Source organism: Lissotriton helveticus, chromosome 1_1 (genome assembly GCF_964261635.1).
Source record: "Lissotriton helveticus chromosome 1_1, aLisHel1.1, whole genome shotgun sequence".
Classification (NCBI taxonomy): Eukaryota; Metazoa; Chordata; class Amphibia; order Caudata; family Salamandridae; genus Lissotriton; species Lissotriton helveticus.
Window position 1 is genome coordinate 293,482,217 of NC_136057.1, and position 16,870 is coordinate 293,499,086.

Below are 16,870 nucleotides of genomic sequence, written 5' to 3' on the forward strand. Positions count from 1 at the left end.
TTGTATACTCGAGAAGTTTCTAGTGACCTCTGAGTTAGCTGGCAAATACAAGTAATTACGTTTTTTTTCATTTATTTTATTGACATTTTCATACAAGCAAGTTACAATACAATGCAACGAGCCAGCACGATATCAAACAATAGAGCAGCTCAGATTAGCACAGTCTAACTAGTACACAAATCCCTGTAGCAACATACACTTCGTCAGCTCTCCACTAGCAGAAGGATTTATATTAGTCATGCATCTAAATAGTCTCACGGATCAACAAGGTGCAACAATAGAATAACATTACAATACATATTACCTCAGAGAGGACGCAAGTCATCTGTCCATCACTCATGTCCACAGTACCTAGAGAGTACTACAGGGGAAAAGACCTCAGGGGCAAGTGGAGAATAATATTTCATCATGTCAATAGCACATTCTGAGTGTCGCCCATATTCATTACTGCATTCAATGTTTGCTGAGGGAGCCCAGGTCAGAAATGGTTCCCATATGTTACGAGGTCTAGAAGAGGGCGGCATGAGCTCCCAAAGTGTGCTCAACTGTGTGTGCCCGTATGTGATGTCCCCCCTGATCCATTTCTTAATGGAGGGCACCCGTCTCCAGCCCCAGTGGATTGCAACCTGTCGCTTCGCAAACAATAAAAGGAGTGCATGTAGCTTACGCAGCTTGGGCGGTGTATCTTTAACATAACCTAAAAGGCCAAAACAGGGGATGGGGCTAATGACACGGCAAAGATGTGATTCATGGAATAAAAAAATAGGAACCAAAATTCGGCCACCTTGGGGCAGTCCCACGCGACATGTAGAAACGTGGACGGGGTATATCCGCAGCGCCAACAACTATCATCCTCTCTTAAACCCATACGATGGAGGCTCAAGGGTGTTCTATACAATCTATGCAGATATTTAAAGTGGATCAATCTCAGCTTGTAATTAGGAGAGAGTTCAGTGAGTTGCCCACAGCAAAATTCCCATTGGGCTTCAGTCAAAGGGGTCAAGAGTTCGTCATTCCAGTATCTAAAGGATTTAGGTGTCACCACGGGGCAGTTTTCTGCATGTGGGTATAGAAGCGTGTAATGAGTTTAAGAGGAGATGGGGATTTTAACAAGTTTTCCAGTGCAGGCAAAAGCGGAGGTGTTATAAGGATACAAGTAATTAAGTTTACTGTACTCGATAGAGGCATACTAACCTCAGTCCTATGCCACAACTATAGCGTATATTATTCCAATGCGCAGAGCCTATCAGGGATAGAGGAACTACATTACAACCCCACCACAAATCCATGAAACTATGTAATCGACATGAAAATACACGTCCTGCAATTTCTAGGACACAATCAAGTCCTCTGGTTCCTGCACTGAGAGCACCTGGGTGAGTCTCAACATTTTAAACTTGTTCTTCACAGGGAAGGTATTTAAAAACCAAAGGCCCAACACCTGCCAGAGCTCAAAATCCATTTGAGCACCAAAATAGTACTTGGAATAACAGTCCTCAGGAAGACTCTCCACAACCTCGCTCACCCCCACGGGCACCAGTGATTGACCTGCCTAGTCAAAGATGGAGTCTTGATCTGCCGTGTCTGAACAAAAGCAGGATGAACAGAAGGGTGAGTAAACCTAAAAGGAATTAGGTAACCATGTTGAACAACCCACAACACCCACTGGACTGCGATAACTTCATGCTAGCCAGACAAATCGTATCCTGCCCCCTACTGGCTACTGATGACCAGGGGAGTGGAAATGAGAGCAGCAGGTCGCAGTAGGCTACAAAATGGACGACGACTACTGTTCTGGTTGGTAGCCATGCCCCCCCCCCCCCAATCGTCACAACCTTAGGTGCCACTAAAGGGCTGTAAATGGTGCTAAACCGGCTGTGATGGATGCCTTTAGCAATAGTCAAGGCTCCAAGAGTACCCTCTCAACTTTCAGTACTGCTGGTGGAAAGCTCAGTCCAGTGAAGCAGTGTGGAAAGCATTAGGGTTGGCCTTACTGGTAGGACCCTGAACCATCACCCTCTAAGGATGCTCATTAATGGGCAGCAAGGTCGTATGTTAGTTATTTCATAATGAGACATGGGCCGAGCTCGGGCCAAAGATGGCTCGGGTGTCAGGGGCTGGATATGGAATCAGCACATCTGGATCAAAACCCAACATTGAAGTGGTCAAACCTGAAGTATACAAGTAACAAAATTAAACAAAAACTTCTCCAAAATCTGCATATAGAAACAAATCGTTTATGATATGGAGATCCATACGTCAGACCTTTTGAATTTATAATTTATTGGTCTTATAAAATTATATTTTTATTTATTTAAACATAAAATAGTGGTTTTTAACAAGCATATATACAGAGTTTGTGAGCTCCACAACATTGAAAAACAAATGGACCATGTAAGTACAATGAAAGCAAAGACCGAAATAACTAACTACATAACAGTTAAAAAGAAAACAATCACATACAACCATACCAAAGAAAAATACACATATCCAAGACATCAATTACAAAAGACATCAAACGGTTCATCCAGTCTTCGGCCGAATCCAGGCCATTGACGTAAAGCGGCCCCAAGTGTTTACCTGACCGGTGGCGTGGCTACGACACTGCCGAGCATGGTCGCCTGAGCCCCGAGCTCCGGGTCGATCTCGGTAATTATCCTGACCGAGGACCCCTCCGGCGGCGCCACCCCCCAGGCTTGATTCCTGACCGACGCGGTGTACTTTAGCGCCGGTCAGATGTGGGCTGGGACCTGCGGCTGCTCGAGACTCGGCTCGTTAGAGGGAGCTGCGAAGGCGAAGGCCGGCCATCTTGTCAGGGCCTCCAACCCACGGCCGATCCCCGGCCTCAATTACTGAGGGGCTGTTCGGCGAATGGACCCTTGTGGACGACCGGAGGACAGCGTTGGGGAGATCACTGGTCCCGGGAGCTGGGGACCGCGAGCGGGGGTCCCGACGGGCCGGAACCGACGAGCCGAGGCACCGGAGTGAGGGGGCTGTGCCGGCGTCGCTGCGGACTTGAGGAGCGGAGCGGCTCGGAGGGGGGCCCTGTGCACGGCGGCTCCTATCGGTGACAGGCGGTGCAATGGTGATTGGCGCCCCGGCCCCGCGGCCTCATTTGAGGAGTGGTGCTCCCCAGGAACTAGGGGGTACCTGGCCTACTGGGGGCCTGCCGGGCAGTGGTAATGCTGCTGAGTAGCTGGTGACCGCGGTGTTAGCGGAAGACCCAAGATCGATTAAGGGGGACCCCTTATTGGCTCAGAGTGGACTTCAGCGGTGGCGATCTTGGTGCCAGCGCCATAGGACACCGGGCGCTGGGAGCGCCGCTGTCACCCCGGAGCGGCCATCTTACCTTGGGTGGGGGCCTGTGGACGCTCTGCTGCCCTCATTGAACATACCAGCGATCGCGAGAGGCCCGGAGTGGTGCGGTATCGCTGGTGGTTCTGGTTGACGGCTGTGGGGGCCTGGAGCGGAAGAGGTCCCATAGGAGCACCGAGTGCCTGGGGCCCGACTGCGCCTGCTGGAAGTCTTTTCCTCTGCGTGTGCGTCCCCGACACCCTGCCTGGCCGGCCTGCGGGAAGGCGGCTCCTATCCTCATCTGGAGTGCACGTCGGGACGGACCTGCAGCACTTGGCGCCAGCGCGATTACCGGTGACTATCCATTGGGAAGCCGCGGAAGGGGGCGGGCGCGGCGCCGCCGGACCAGGCTGAAGACTCCCTTGATACGCATGAGCTGCGGCCGACAGAAGGCCAGGTGACGGGGTTGCAACAGCAACAGATGGACCAAATCCTTAAGGCCATAGGGGACACAAGAGAGGCGTTGCGCCAAGACATTGCTCAGGTCTCCACGAGCCGTGGCCTTTTGAAGGCGGGCCATAACAAGCTTGCTGACCGCGTCAAGGCCGCAGAACTGGTGATAGGGACATTGGAACCGGGCCAGAAGGCGTCGGATGCCACGTTGGAGTACTTAACTGGCAGGGTGCAGCAACTGGAAAGGAGAGCAGCTGACGCGGAAGGGTGCAACAAACGCAATAATGTCCGTGTGGTGGGTCTGCCCGAAAATGTTGAAGGGGACGACATGGTTGCGTACTTGGAGATCTGGCTGCGGGATGTGGTGGTCACTGAAGGTTTGATGCACTTCTATACCTTGGAAAGAGCCCATAGGGTCCCGGCTCACCCCCTGGCCCCGGTCCGGCCCCTCGACCAGTGATAGCTCGGCTGCTCCATTTCAGGGATCGGGACATTATTCTGCGGCAGGCCAGGTTGGCTGGCCCATACAAGGTGGACAATGCATCAGTGTCGATATTTCCCGACTACTCCCAGGAGGTCCAGCGCTGCCGCTTCTCCTTCGTCGCTGTCAAGAGAGCTCTCCGCGATGAGGGGGTGCAGTATTCTTTGCTGTTCCCGGCACGCCTGAAGGTGCTGGTAGATGGAGTGGCGACGTTCTGTGACTCACCGGAAGATGCTTGGCAGTGGTTGGAGCGGTATCGGGCAGGCAAGGATGGCACAGGTACATGGACGGGGACTGCGGAGGATCGGCCGAAACCGCGCAGAAGCAGGGGTAATCGGAGGAGAGAGCAGAACAGGAGGTCCCCTTTGGCGTCACAGACGGACCAGGAGAGGAGGGCTGCCCTACAGGCGGTGTCGGACATCTCTGGAGCAGTGCCCGAAACCCAGGCGGTAGACTCGGGATCCCGGTTGGGTTCTGATGAGGCGGAGCCAGGTGGCTCAGATGGGGGTTCGGACAAGGAACCTGGGGAGTTGCCTCAGGTCACCCCGCAGACTGCCGATGGACTGTTGGATGAGTGATTACCAGGAAGCTGAGCGGTGGACAGTAAAGGGGTGTGCTAGGCCTGTGGAGATGGCACTTCTTGGGTTGGTGGGGTCCTGCATTTTGGGATGATGGTAACTGAAATTGTTATCTGCTCCCTGGGGTTCGTGCCGGAGTACGCAAGGTCCCTGGCTTCTTTAATGGGGAGGTGGTGCTGCTGGGAGGGGGACGAGGGGTGGTCTACTCTTAGTCGCGATCAACCTCTCCTGGCGTGGCGGGTCTTTGGCTGTCCGGCCGGCTGGTGGGGAGTCACCCCCTCGATCTCACATAACTTGTGAGTCTCTGGTAACTTCCGGAGTTTCCCTCGTATACGGGGGTTGGGTTTGGATGGGTGACAACTGTTTGGTGCCTGTTCTGGGGGTAGGCGGGATTGGGGTTGGTACGTTTTTTTTGAGTTTTTGGGAATTGTCAGTGTGCCGATGGGAGTGTCAGGGATTGGACTCCGATACGTGCCCATTGATGGCGGCTAGATTAGACTTGAAGTGCATCACCTGGAATGTGCGGGGGCTCAACTCCATGAGAAAGAGATACAAAGTGCATGCATATCTTGTCCGTAGGGGGGTCCAGGTGGCCTTTTTACAGGAGACGCATTTAACGTTGGCAGAAGGACAAGCGCTGCAGCGGCGATGGAGAGGGCAACTCTTCTATACTACTTATTCTGCGCATGCTAGGGGGGTGTTGATTTGGGTGCGGGCGGGTATCCCCTTTCAACCCTTAACAACGAGGGTGGATTCGGACGGGAGGTTTGTGGCAGTATTGGGGAGGTTGGAAGGCCGGGATGGTGCGCTTTGCTGCGTTTATGCCCCAAACTTTGATCAGGCTGCGTTCTTCTCCGCGTTGTCGAGGAGGTGGACACCTATGTTAGTGGGCACGGTGTTCATGGGAGGGGAATTTAATTCTGTGGCGGACGTTGAGATGGACCGCTCCCACCCGCCGCTGGCTCAGTCGGTGGTACGCAGGGTGGCCAAGGCTCGGAGGGACTGGCAGGAGCGGTGGGGGCTCGTGGACGCGTGGCAGACGTGTCATCCCACCGATAGGGACTATTCGTTTTACTCTGCACCTCATGACCTACATGTACGTCTCGACACCTTTCTCTGTTCGGTTGGGGTCCGGGAACTTTACGCGCGAATGCGAGGACCATATCGGACCATAACCCTTGCCTGCTTACGGTCCTCTGGTCCAGACAACAGCAGCCGGTCCCCACGTGGCGGTTGAACCCGCTGGCGTTGGGAGGACCCGGTCTTCCACACCGAAGTGCAGGACTGCATTGAACGTTACTTCCATGAGAACTCGGGTACTGCGACCACTCGAGCGATTGAGTGGGACGCCTTCAAGGTGATGATACGAGGCGCGTGCCTCTCGTCCTCGTCGGGGGTACGCCGGGCGCTGTTAGCCGATGTCGAGCGGGAGGAGGCCGCTCTGCGGCAGGCGGAGAGGAACGGTCACGTGGCGGGGGGCAATAGGGAGGAAGTGCTGGCAGCTCGAGAGCGTGTTGCCGTCCAGGTGGAGAGGCTTCGCTGCCATGACTATCGGGAATACATGGTCCGAGCGCACGCGGAGCGGGATCGGGTCGGCTCGCTGTTGGCGTGGCTGGCCAATCCTGAGACTAGGGGTACGCCGATACTGTCGCTGACTACTCCGACCGGTGATCTGGTCCATTCACAGCAAGAAATCAATGATCAGTTCCGGGATTACTACGCGGAACTTTATCGGAGCAGAATGTCGGCGCGCCCGGCGGAACTGGATGCCTTTCTTGAAGAGGCTCGGTTGCAGCGGCTGGACCCGGAGCAGAGCACTGCGTTGGGGGCGGCTATCACGCTGGGGGAGATCAGAGCGGCGATTAAACATATGGCCAGGAAGAAAACGCCGGGAGGTGACGGCCTTCCGGTGGAGTTTTACGCTGCGTATGTGGACCTCCTGGCACCCCGATTGCACCAGGTATATGGGGAGGCCTGGGAACAGGGCAGACTGCCGGTGTCGGCAAGAGAGGCGATCATAGTACCGTTGTTGAAGAAGGGCGGCCTTCCCACGGCGTATCGCCCGCTGTCGATGCTCACTGTAGACTATAAGGTGTTGAGCAGGATCTTGGCGACGCGGCTGACTGTCCATATGTGCTCTCTGGTACACCCTGACCAGTCGGGCTTTATCCCCACTCGGAACACCTCGACGTGTATACGGCGCCTGATAAGGGTCATGGACGTTGAAGGGGAGGGCCCCGCGGGTGCGGCCGTGCTTTCGGTGGATATCGAAAAGGCGTTCGATAGTGTGGAATGGCCTTATTTGTTCTGCGTGCTTCTTCCGTTCGGGCTGGGGGACGGCTTCGTCCGCTGGACGAGGTTGCTGTATGAGTCTGCTACTGCTAGGGTCCGTACGGGCCGCTCGATATCTGCGGCGTGCTCGGTGGAAAGGGGCACCCGACAAGGTTGTTCATTATCCCCGCTCCTCTTCGCTTTGGCGATTGAGCCGCTGGCGGCCTGGGCCCGACAAGGTCGGTATTTTGAGGGGGTCACATTGCGCAACGAATCGCATTATATTTCCTTGTATGCCGACGACCTCTTGTTGTACCTGGCTGATGTGGACACGTCGGTGACTGGTGCACGGGCCTTGCTCCAGGAGTTCGGGAACCTGTCGGGTCTCCGTGTTAATTGGTCCAAGACCTGCCTCTTCCCCTTGACTTCCCGCTGTGTCCAGCCTGAGGTGCTTGATGGACTGCGTTGGGAACCGGATTGCCTGCAGTACCTCGGAGTCCACATTTATCACACCCATTCGCTCCTCTATGAGGGGAACGTGGGTAGGGCCCTGAGGGGCATCAGAGGCAGCATGGGGTTTTGGCGCACTCTTCCGCTGTCCGTGGCAGGTCGAATAGCGTTGTTGAAAATGGTGGTCCTTCCGCGTCTGCTTTACTTCTTCAACACACTGCCGGTGTGGATACCGCCTTCCTTTTTCCGAACGTTAAGATCCATGGTGATAGGATTTATCTGGGGCTCTGGCAGGAGACGTGTAGCCCTGAATACCTTGCTTAGGTCCCGAGAAAAAGGTGGCCTAGCGGTGCCGGGATTTCGAATGGTATTATTTGGCTGCACAACTACAGTGGCTCATGCAGGCTGTGGCACAGGAATTTAGAGGACCGGACGGCCCGCAGGGTCGGATTATGCAGCGCCATGTCCTGTCCTTCATCGTGCTTCAACAGGAGCTTCGGTTGGAGCAGCTGACTCTTGAGGAGTGCACCCTTCGTCGGTGCTGGCTACGGGGCCACAGGCGGGTGGGATGCCACGTCCCATATGCGCCGGAGATTCCCTTGGGCATGTGCACGGCCCTCCCGCATGGCGGGGACTGGTCGGCGCTAACCAACTGGGAGGACTGCGGGGTCCACATGATAGGGGATCTGTATAGGGATGGTGCCCTGCTGCCGTTTTGTGCCCTGCAGGAGGTCTTCGACCTACTGAGGGGTGACTTCCTGCTACATGCAGCTCTGGTGGCTGGGATTCAGAAGCGCTGGAGGATGGGGCTGGTAGAACCACCCACGTCGCTGGGCTGCCAGTATGTCGTGATGGCGGCTGGCACTTATAAGGCCATCACCTGCCTGTACAGGAGACTGGCGCTGGCTGATCCTCCCCCCTTGACAAGCTGCAGGAGCGCTGGGAGGCTGACCTAGGTCGGCAGATACCGGAGACGACCTGGCCTCTGCTTGTACGCAGGGCCTGGAAGGGGACACGCAATGTTAGGTTCCAACGGGTTCAGTACTACACTCTGCATAGGGCATACTGGACACCGGCCAAAATCCAACGGATCTTCGGGGGTGCGCAATCGATATGTCCCCGCTGTGCCGCGGAAGGTGCCGATTTTGAGCATATGTTCTGGTCGTGCACAGGGCTTGGCACATACTGGATTGATGTTCTATCCTGCTTGAATGCGGTTACAGATCGTCGGATCGACGCGGACGCGGGGGCATGCCTGCTACTCTGGTTTCCTCATACTCCAGCCACAAAAGTTACCAGCAAATTTTACGATCTGGGGTTGGTAATGGCCAAGAGGGAACTTACACTGCATTGGAAATCTAGAGGGGGGCCTAACTTCCTGAGGTGGCGGGGGTGCTTCCTGCAATGGGCTGCGAGTGAAGGGTCTCTTAGATTGCAATTAGCTAGGCGCACAGCCAACGATAAAGCGCTAGATACGGCCAGGGCGTGGAGCGCGCTAGTGACGGACCTACACTCACTTCTGGAGGCAGATGAGGGCGGAGAGGTTGGCACGCCGGCAAACCTGGAGGGGAATACAGGGGCGGAGGGCGTGAGGGTAGAGGTTGTGGAGGAGGGGTGCTAGACAGTGCGATCAGCAACAGGCGAGGGTGGATTGCATGCGTCTCGTAGGCCCATGAGAGGAATGGAGGTCATATGCAGCACTGGGCGACACCTGGACATCCGTCCGGCTACCGTACTGGGAAAAGAATGGGTGGGGGGAGCCGCCTGCTTCATCTACATCATTTCTGACACGCCGTAGTAGGGGACTGGAGGCACACTGACAAGGGGGGGTGGGGGTAGTGGGGGAGGTGGGGATCAAGGTTAGGGATTTTCGGTCGGGATTGACACTGAAGCTACATCACTGTACATCCTGGGAATAGAGATGTCTCCGAACCAAGTATGTATATTTTGTGCACAAAATCAATAAAAATGGTTTAAAAAAAAAAAAGTGTTTACCTGACCTTCATGGCTACTTTATTTTAGGATTATGCCATAAGCCTACCTCAGCGGGGCATCCGACATTTATTCTACAGCAACTTGCTGGCTATTAGCCTGGATTCCGCCCTCCTATTTTCAATGGATTGCTCCCCTAGACGGCACTTTTATTCTTGATCATTGGTTGGAACCCACCTCGTTCAGACATCGTCCTGAACAAGATAATATTAATCAGAAGGTCCTTCAATGGAAGGATGAATGTTTCAACTTCCTTCTATCTATAATTCCTTGAAACCAGTTTCTGAAGATTGTTGTGAGCCCCCTTTTATCTGAAAAAATCCAAACTGGATGGCAATTGCCACCGATTTAAAAATACAGACAGCGCCCTGATAAAGGTTGTGTTACTTGTTTTCATAGTTTAGTAACTTCTGAAAAGCGCGTAGGCACACTTCTGTCCACCTATATTTTTTCTCCATATAAAACACAATTACAGTCTTTTTAACACTGCACCACAACTGGTATTACAGTGGATAATAACCTTTAGGACCATTTGAGTTCTTTTGTAATTGAGGTCTTGGATATGTATATTATTCTTTAGTATGATTGCTTGTGATTGTTTTTGTCTTTAACTGTTATGTATTTAGTTATTTCTGTGTTTGTTTTCATTGTACGAACATGGTCAATTTGTTTTTCAATGTATGTGGAGCTCACAAACTCTGTATATATGCTTGTTAAAAACCACTATTTTTTAGGTTTTAAAACAAAAAATATAATTTTATGAGACCAATAAATTATAAATTCAACTGGTCTGACGTATGGTATCTCTATATCATAAACGTATTGTTTCTATATGCAGACTTTGGAAAAGTTTTTGTTTAATTTTGTTACTCGTACCCTTCCCTGGACTCTTCTCCAAACTTATTTATTCAGGGACCCTAATTTTGTATTTGAGTCAAACCTGAAGAGACCTTTGACACAGATGTGGAGGAACAAGCCTATGGTGCAAGGGGCCAGGCAAGGTCCCACCGGGTCAGAAACTGCATTCCCAACGGTGAAAGTCAGACTAGGAGTGCCGACAGATTTATGGGTTCCTAAGGCACTCCAAAGGATTCCAGAACTGTCCGGAAAAGTTGCAGTATGACATCCTTGCAGATGGCGGCCTGGTAAACTAGGCTGTGTTAGGACAAGTGTCGGGATAGACTCCGAGTTGAACGAGGGAGGCAGAGTTGGCTACTTCAAGTGACGATTGTGCGACTTTGAGCTGAAGCTACAGGGGGGGGCGTGGGGGGGTTGAGGGGAAAAAACATATTTGGACTTTTTATACTGTCGGTAACACACGTCTCTGACTTACCCGAGGACACAGACTTGCAGCGGGGATGTATAACTTTACTTCATGCTCCCTTAAGGAGGTCTCTTGCATTAGGGAGCATTTGTCGCAGAACTTCAAGTCATGCTTGGATCCTACAACCACAAGCAGAAGTTATGTAGGTCCGCTACCGACATCAGCTTTGTGCAGTCACAGGACAGTTTGAGGCCTGTGGTCACAGGTGGACACATCGTCCTAGCACACAGTGTGAAAAACATTTTGTTGTCAGTAAGACACTGACAAAGATTGAAAGTGTCGAAGGACGCGGAAAGAACTGACCTTAAGTCAGCATGTAAAGAGTTAGCCTCTCTTGGGGCTCATGCCATCACTTCTTGAGGCAGTGCAAAGCCAAGGTGGAGTCCACTGGCACCTCCTACCAGGACTTGGGACCATTTGCCAAAGTGTTCTGGATCCCGCCTGGGGGAATTCAAAACATGAGGAATCTGTGGTTAGAAGAATCCATCAGAAGTACGAGTTACTTACCTTCGGTAACAATGTATCTGGTAGAGACGTTGTCTAACCACAAATTCCTTAATTTAGAATATCCCCAGGCGTCAGACTGGATCCGGAATTTTTTGCAGCAGCAGCAGCAGCCCCTATGCGCACCGGGGGACGGCGCCAAACAACCCCGCCCTGACGTCGTCCATATACGTGACGTTCTATAAATCCCTCCCGGCGCGTTGACGTAAGTTTTCTTTGGAGAAACTTTTCCGTGGCACAACGCGGAGCCACCAACAAAAACTGAGAAAGTGTGGGAACAGTGTGCAAAGGATGAAACATACGTGAAATAAAGAAGGAGGATGGTGCAAGATACCACCGTAAAAGACAGAATTAGACACTGCCTACATGTCAAAGGCTGTGGAAAGGAACCCTGCAAGCCAAGCGAAGACCCTTCCCAAGTGCAACAAGGGAAGAGTATCTCAACAGACAGAAATCGACTGTTAGTACCATGCAGAACAACAGACTGAAATAGACTGTCAGTACCATGTAGAACTGTGCCGTATAACAAGAACGCAGCACAGAGAAAGCAATAGTCCAACACAGGAAGGTATGAAAACACTGGCACTGCCCCTATAGCAATGGAGGATTGAAACTGAGGTCAACAGATCCCCAAAGAAGACGACTGTAGAGGAGAACAGAACCCTCAGCAAATAGAGAAGGCGGGAGGGAGGGAAGGCGGCAGGAGAAGAGAAGAAAATGAAGATGAATCTCCTGGTGAAGGTTAAAGAAAAGGCATCGTTTACAGGTAAGAAACCCTTGAGAGTGAGTCAGCTGTATTAACCCCTTGCATGCTGATGACGGCCCCCGTCCATCATGCACTGCGGTGCTCATGTGCGGATGACGGCTGGGGGCCGTCATAAACCCGCCCACTTGCGATTTTGCCGCACAGGCGCAGAATCGCGGCCGCATGCAAGGGGTTAAGGTAACAGAAACCCCTGAGAGGGAGTCCGCTGTATTATGGCAGACCTCAAAGGGACGCAACAACGTGAGCACCCATGAGAGAAAAACCAATACCAACTGTAACAAGCATTTACAATGCAATGGTCTCGGATTTGTTAAAGTTAGAGCTATTGGCATTTTTCTCTTTTTTTTTTTTAAACAGAAATAAATGGTATTGTCATTTACAATGGCAATAGGTGAGCATTAGAGAGTATTAGCGGACACAGAACCACACACAGACCGAGCCACACACACACAGCGCCACACACAGACAGCGCCACACACAGACAGCGCCACACACAGACAGCGCCACACACAGACAGCGCCACACACAGACAGCGCCACACACAGAGAGCCACACACAGAGGCCAAACTCTCTCCGGATGCTTCCGGAGAAGAGTCAACAACCCGGTGTCGATGCGGCGCCAAAACTGCTTTAATAGGCGCCGATCGAGCTTTGTCCAGCGCTGACTCGACTCCATCCGGCATCGAGTCGGCTCCGTCTGGCGCCGAATCCACAACAAGCTCCCCTTCTAAGAAAGGAGAAGGCGTCGGAACCGGGGTTGCAAGCCTCCAGCGCCACACCGGCGTGGACTCAGCCTCAACCAGAACCGGCTCCGACGGAAGAAGCGGAGGCAGACCCGGGGAGGCGACAAGCCCTACTTCCGAAGAAGGAGAGGGCGTCGGAGCTGTGGAGGCAAGCCTCTGGCCCCGCACCGGCAAAGACTCGGCCTCAACTACAACAGGCTCAGACTCCAAAGTAAGAACCGGAGTCGGAGCCGGGGAGGCGTGTTTATGGCACCGCATCTGCGCCGACCCTGGCTCCGGACAGGCGGCCACCTGCCCAGAAGGCCGAGGCGGGCACAAAGCGAGGCTTTGAGCACCAGCAACCGCCTGCGATGCCACAGGAAGCCCCATGGGACTATACGGCATGGCAGGGCTTCAATGGGTCGTCGATACCACATCTCCGACCTCCCTGGAGGGCAAGGGCTCATCTGACGCTGGGGGCGAACCCACCGGCGAGTCCGTCTGGGACCCCACAGCTAGCGGAGGCCAAACGACACCCAGGGACGGGAGAGGACCCAAGGGAGTTCTGCAAAGCCGTGGCATAAGCCTCCATTTGGGACTGAGCCGCCCCTGCACCCTGATAGGGCGGATACAGGTGGGGGCGACTGTTAGGGGCACACGTCCGGAATGTTCCGGGAACCAGTGCCCCTGACAACAGAAGAAGGTGAGGTCGAGGACCTCGGCGACAAGCGCCAAAACTTACCAAGAAGTGGTGAAAGGCGGCCCCGGGTCCTGGATGGCGATCGAAGGCCGAACTGCATCGAAGAGGCCGTTGGACAAGACGACTCTGACCGGGAAAGTCGTGAAGCTTCATCTGGCGCTCTGCCGGGACTTTGGCTTGAGGCGTTGGCAGACGTCGCAGTCCGTGGAGTCGTGGTGCTCGCCCAGACACCACATACAGGTAAGATGTGGGTCGGTCGCGGACATTTGCCGCGAACAGGAAGTACAAGATTTAAAGCCCGAGGGCAACACACACTGTTCCAGACGCGAAGCGTCGAGAAAGGGCCTGAAAACAGGCCAGAGGAACGCTCACTCCGAATCCGCGTTGCACGCAGAAAAGAAGGAAACTGATGTCAGCGTGCCGCGAGGAACTTATATGACCTCACTGACGTCAGGGCGGGGTCGTATGGCGCTGTCCCCAGGCATGCAGAGGTGATACTGCAAAAGTTTTTCCGGATCCAGTCTGACGCCTGGGGATATTCTAAGTTAAGGAATCTGCGGCTAGATGTCGCTATCAGATATGCTGATAAGGCTGCAACAGTGACTAATTTTATTATCTTCTCTGTGGCACTGCTCTTGCCCACTGCCCTTTAATGTCTCAACTAACATTTCTCACTTAATCAACCTCACATAGTTGTCAACTTATCGCTTGTCATGACTGACTTTTTTTTTCCAGTCCACATTAGGTTATCTAATTTAGTCTAATAATTGATGTATGGGAACAATGTTTTCTTATGTATTTTTCTGGTGGTACCTAACGCTGGGTTCCATATCTTTAGCATGCATATTAGCTTTTTGTTCTAGTTTAAAAATGATTTCAATTTTTTAAGGCAGCACTATCCTATTACAAATTATTTATATGCCAAAGATTGGTTGCTTGATTCTTCGATGTTGCAGACTGATGGAAACTGCACACTTCTTCAGCACAGGGGCAAAGATTTTCTGAGCTCCAGGGACAATAAGACAAAGCTCCAGAGAGGGGTCATATTTTAGGACATTTGGTTTCTGAACTTTTGTAGTGTTAACGTATAGCAGCTGTCTACATATGCCGAATAGTCTTCTTAATGCTCTGCTGGCCCAGATCTTCCAAAGCAAAACGACCCGACGTCCACAGCCAATATTCACAGGGAGTCACTTTTAAATTAGTGTGCCTTTCTGTTCAGGAAAAGTTTGCTGTTTCGATTAAGCCTCAGGGGCCCATAGCGTGTAAACGTCTTGAGTAGTGAGCAGCAATTCAGGCAATATTTGCATCGATGATCAGGGTAACAAGTCAACAGGCCAAATCTTTTTATTATAAATCTCAGAAAACACTTTAAAATAACACATCTTGCACATTCGTCTACATAACACAATCTCTTACATACAAATACAATACTCTTTAAAAAAACACATGCATGCACAATGCTCTTTCTCTCTCACACACACACACACACACAAGTGTACTAGTAGACAGTGTAGTATGTAGGCATATTGACACGCCAAGTCAGGACTGGACTCTTGCTCATGCACGAGTCTGCCACGTTTCATACACAGATTCCACTCACTGAGTAGGGTAAAAAATGCATCAGTGAGATATAAAGAAAACAAGCACTGTTGTAGCCAATGGGTCTCGCCTTTGGGACCTTAAACGTGTTTAGCCAGAGGTATTGGTTTTGCCAATGTCATTAAGCTACGTTGTAGAGCATTGTGGCTGCTGTGCAGCATGTTGAAAAGTTAGAATAAAAAATGTCAAAAGCATTTTTGTTACCTTATATATAACCAAGAAGACATTATGTACAACTGAAAGACTAATAAAAAAAAGAATTAACATAAAAAAAAATATCTTCTAGTTTTTGTGTCCTTGTAATGCTGGCAACCTCATTTCTGCCTGTTCTAATGCCTGTTTGTTACAGATTTTTTTTATCACTGCGGAGGGTGGTGTGCGAGGGGGGGGGGAAGGGGCAGGAGGGAGTGGTATGCTGGAGTTGTTCTCTCTTGCATTTAGCACTAAAGTCAGCCACCAGTAAATGCAAGTCTGGATCAACATTTAGCGTTTGAGGTCGTGACCAGGCTACTTGCGGGCTAGTTACTATAAGGAGGTGGATCACCAAATATTACTTTGGAATATAGAGTTATCAAAAGTGCCAAGGTAGAAGCTACTTTGTTACTTACCTCGTGTGGATCAGCACATGCTCTTTTAGGTCCTGACGCCTCATAAACATCTTGTCACAGAAGTCACACTTCAAGGTCTTCTCCCTGGTGTGAATCACCATGTGTGAGGTCTGGTGAGACTTCTGAGTGAACGATTTGTCACACATCCCACAGCGAAAGTTTTTCTGACCTAAGGACCAAGCAAAAGGGAATCTCTGAAAACAAAGTTGTAAATTGTGCCTGAATCAGCCTTCAATTTATCAAATATATTCTGCTTACATGGACTTGATTTCACGCAAACCTTGAACACATCTCACACATTATGAAACCAAAAAACATTCTGTATGGCACAGCACTTTTAATACATACTACTGGACAAATCCTCGTAGGAAGTGGTGCAGCGTGACAGTGATGCTTTTTCTCCTAGTTAATGCAAAATGCTGTGGTTGACAGTCTGTGCATGGGGGACAGCATCTTGATCCATATTTGTAAGGAAATGCCTCTTTTTGTATGTACACCCCCAAGTTTGACTGGTGCTGCTGGTTTTTCGACTCAGAGTGCACTAAGCCCAGCTAATCAGACCCCAGTGCCAGTGTCCTGACTCAACAGTGCCAGTGTCACTGGGTCAACTTCATAATTTAGTGTTGGTAGACAGCCACACACACACACCACTCTGTAATGGTGGAATACACAGAATTTATCCAAAGGACAGCCGTTTCAAGACCCAGTTCCACAAATTGTTCTCATAGCAGGTTGAGGAGCTCATCTCCAGACCAAACAATCCAGGGGGTATGGGATTCCAAACACAGGAATATCCATAACAATTACCTAGAGCTGCAAGCTGTTCACTTAGCAATGAAAGCCTTCCTATCTCACCTACTACACAAAGTTGTCCTGATTTGAACAGACAATATGACAACTATGTATTATACACAAAAACCGGTGGGAGGCACCCACTCCAATTATCTCGGTTAGCACAGAAAATATCGAGCATAACAATACACCACAAATTTCATCTCCTAGTAGAACATGTCCCAGGGACAAGCAATCAAGTTGCAGACTTCCTAAGCAGAACGCAGCTACAAGTCCATTCCCACACACAGTCCTTCTACCGTACTTCCAACGGTGGGGGTTTCCACAAATAGA

At 51.4% G+C, this 16,870-nt stretch overlaps 1 protein-coding gene across 5 annotated transcripts in view; it reads right to left on the reverse strand.

Moving 5' to 3' along the window:
- PRDM4 (PR/SET domain 4) overlaps positions 1-16,870 on the reverse strand; it is a 146,630-nt gene that overhangs the window by 10,164 nt on the left and 119,596 nt on the right. For all 5 annotated transcript variants that reach the window (XM_078668831.1, XM_078668925.1, XM_078668875.1 and 2 more), the window contains one exon: positions 15,746-15,914. In XM_078668831.1, coding sequence (XP_078524957.1) covers positions 15,746-15,914 — 169 coding nt within the window. The remainder of the gene's footprint in view (positions 1-15,745; positions 15,915-16,870) is intronic.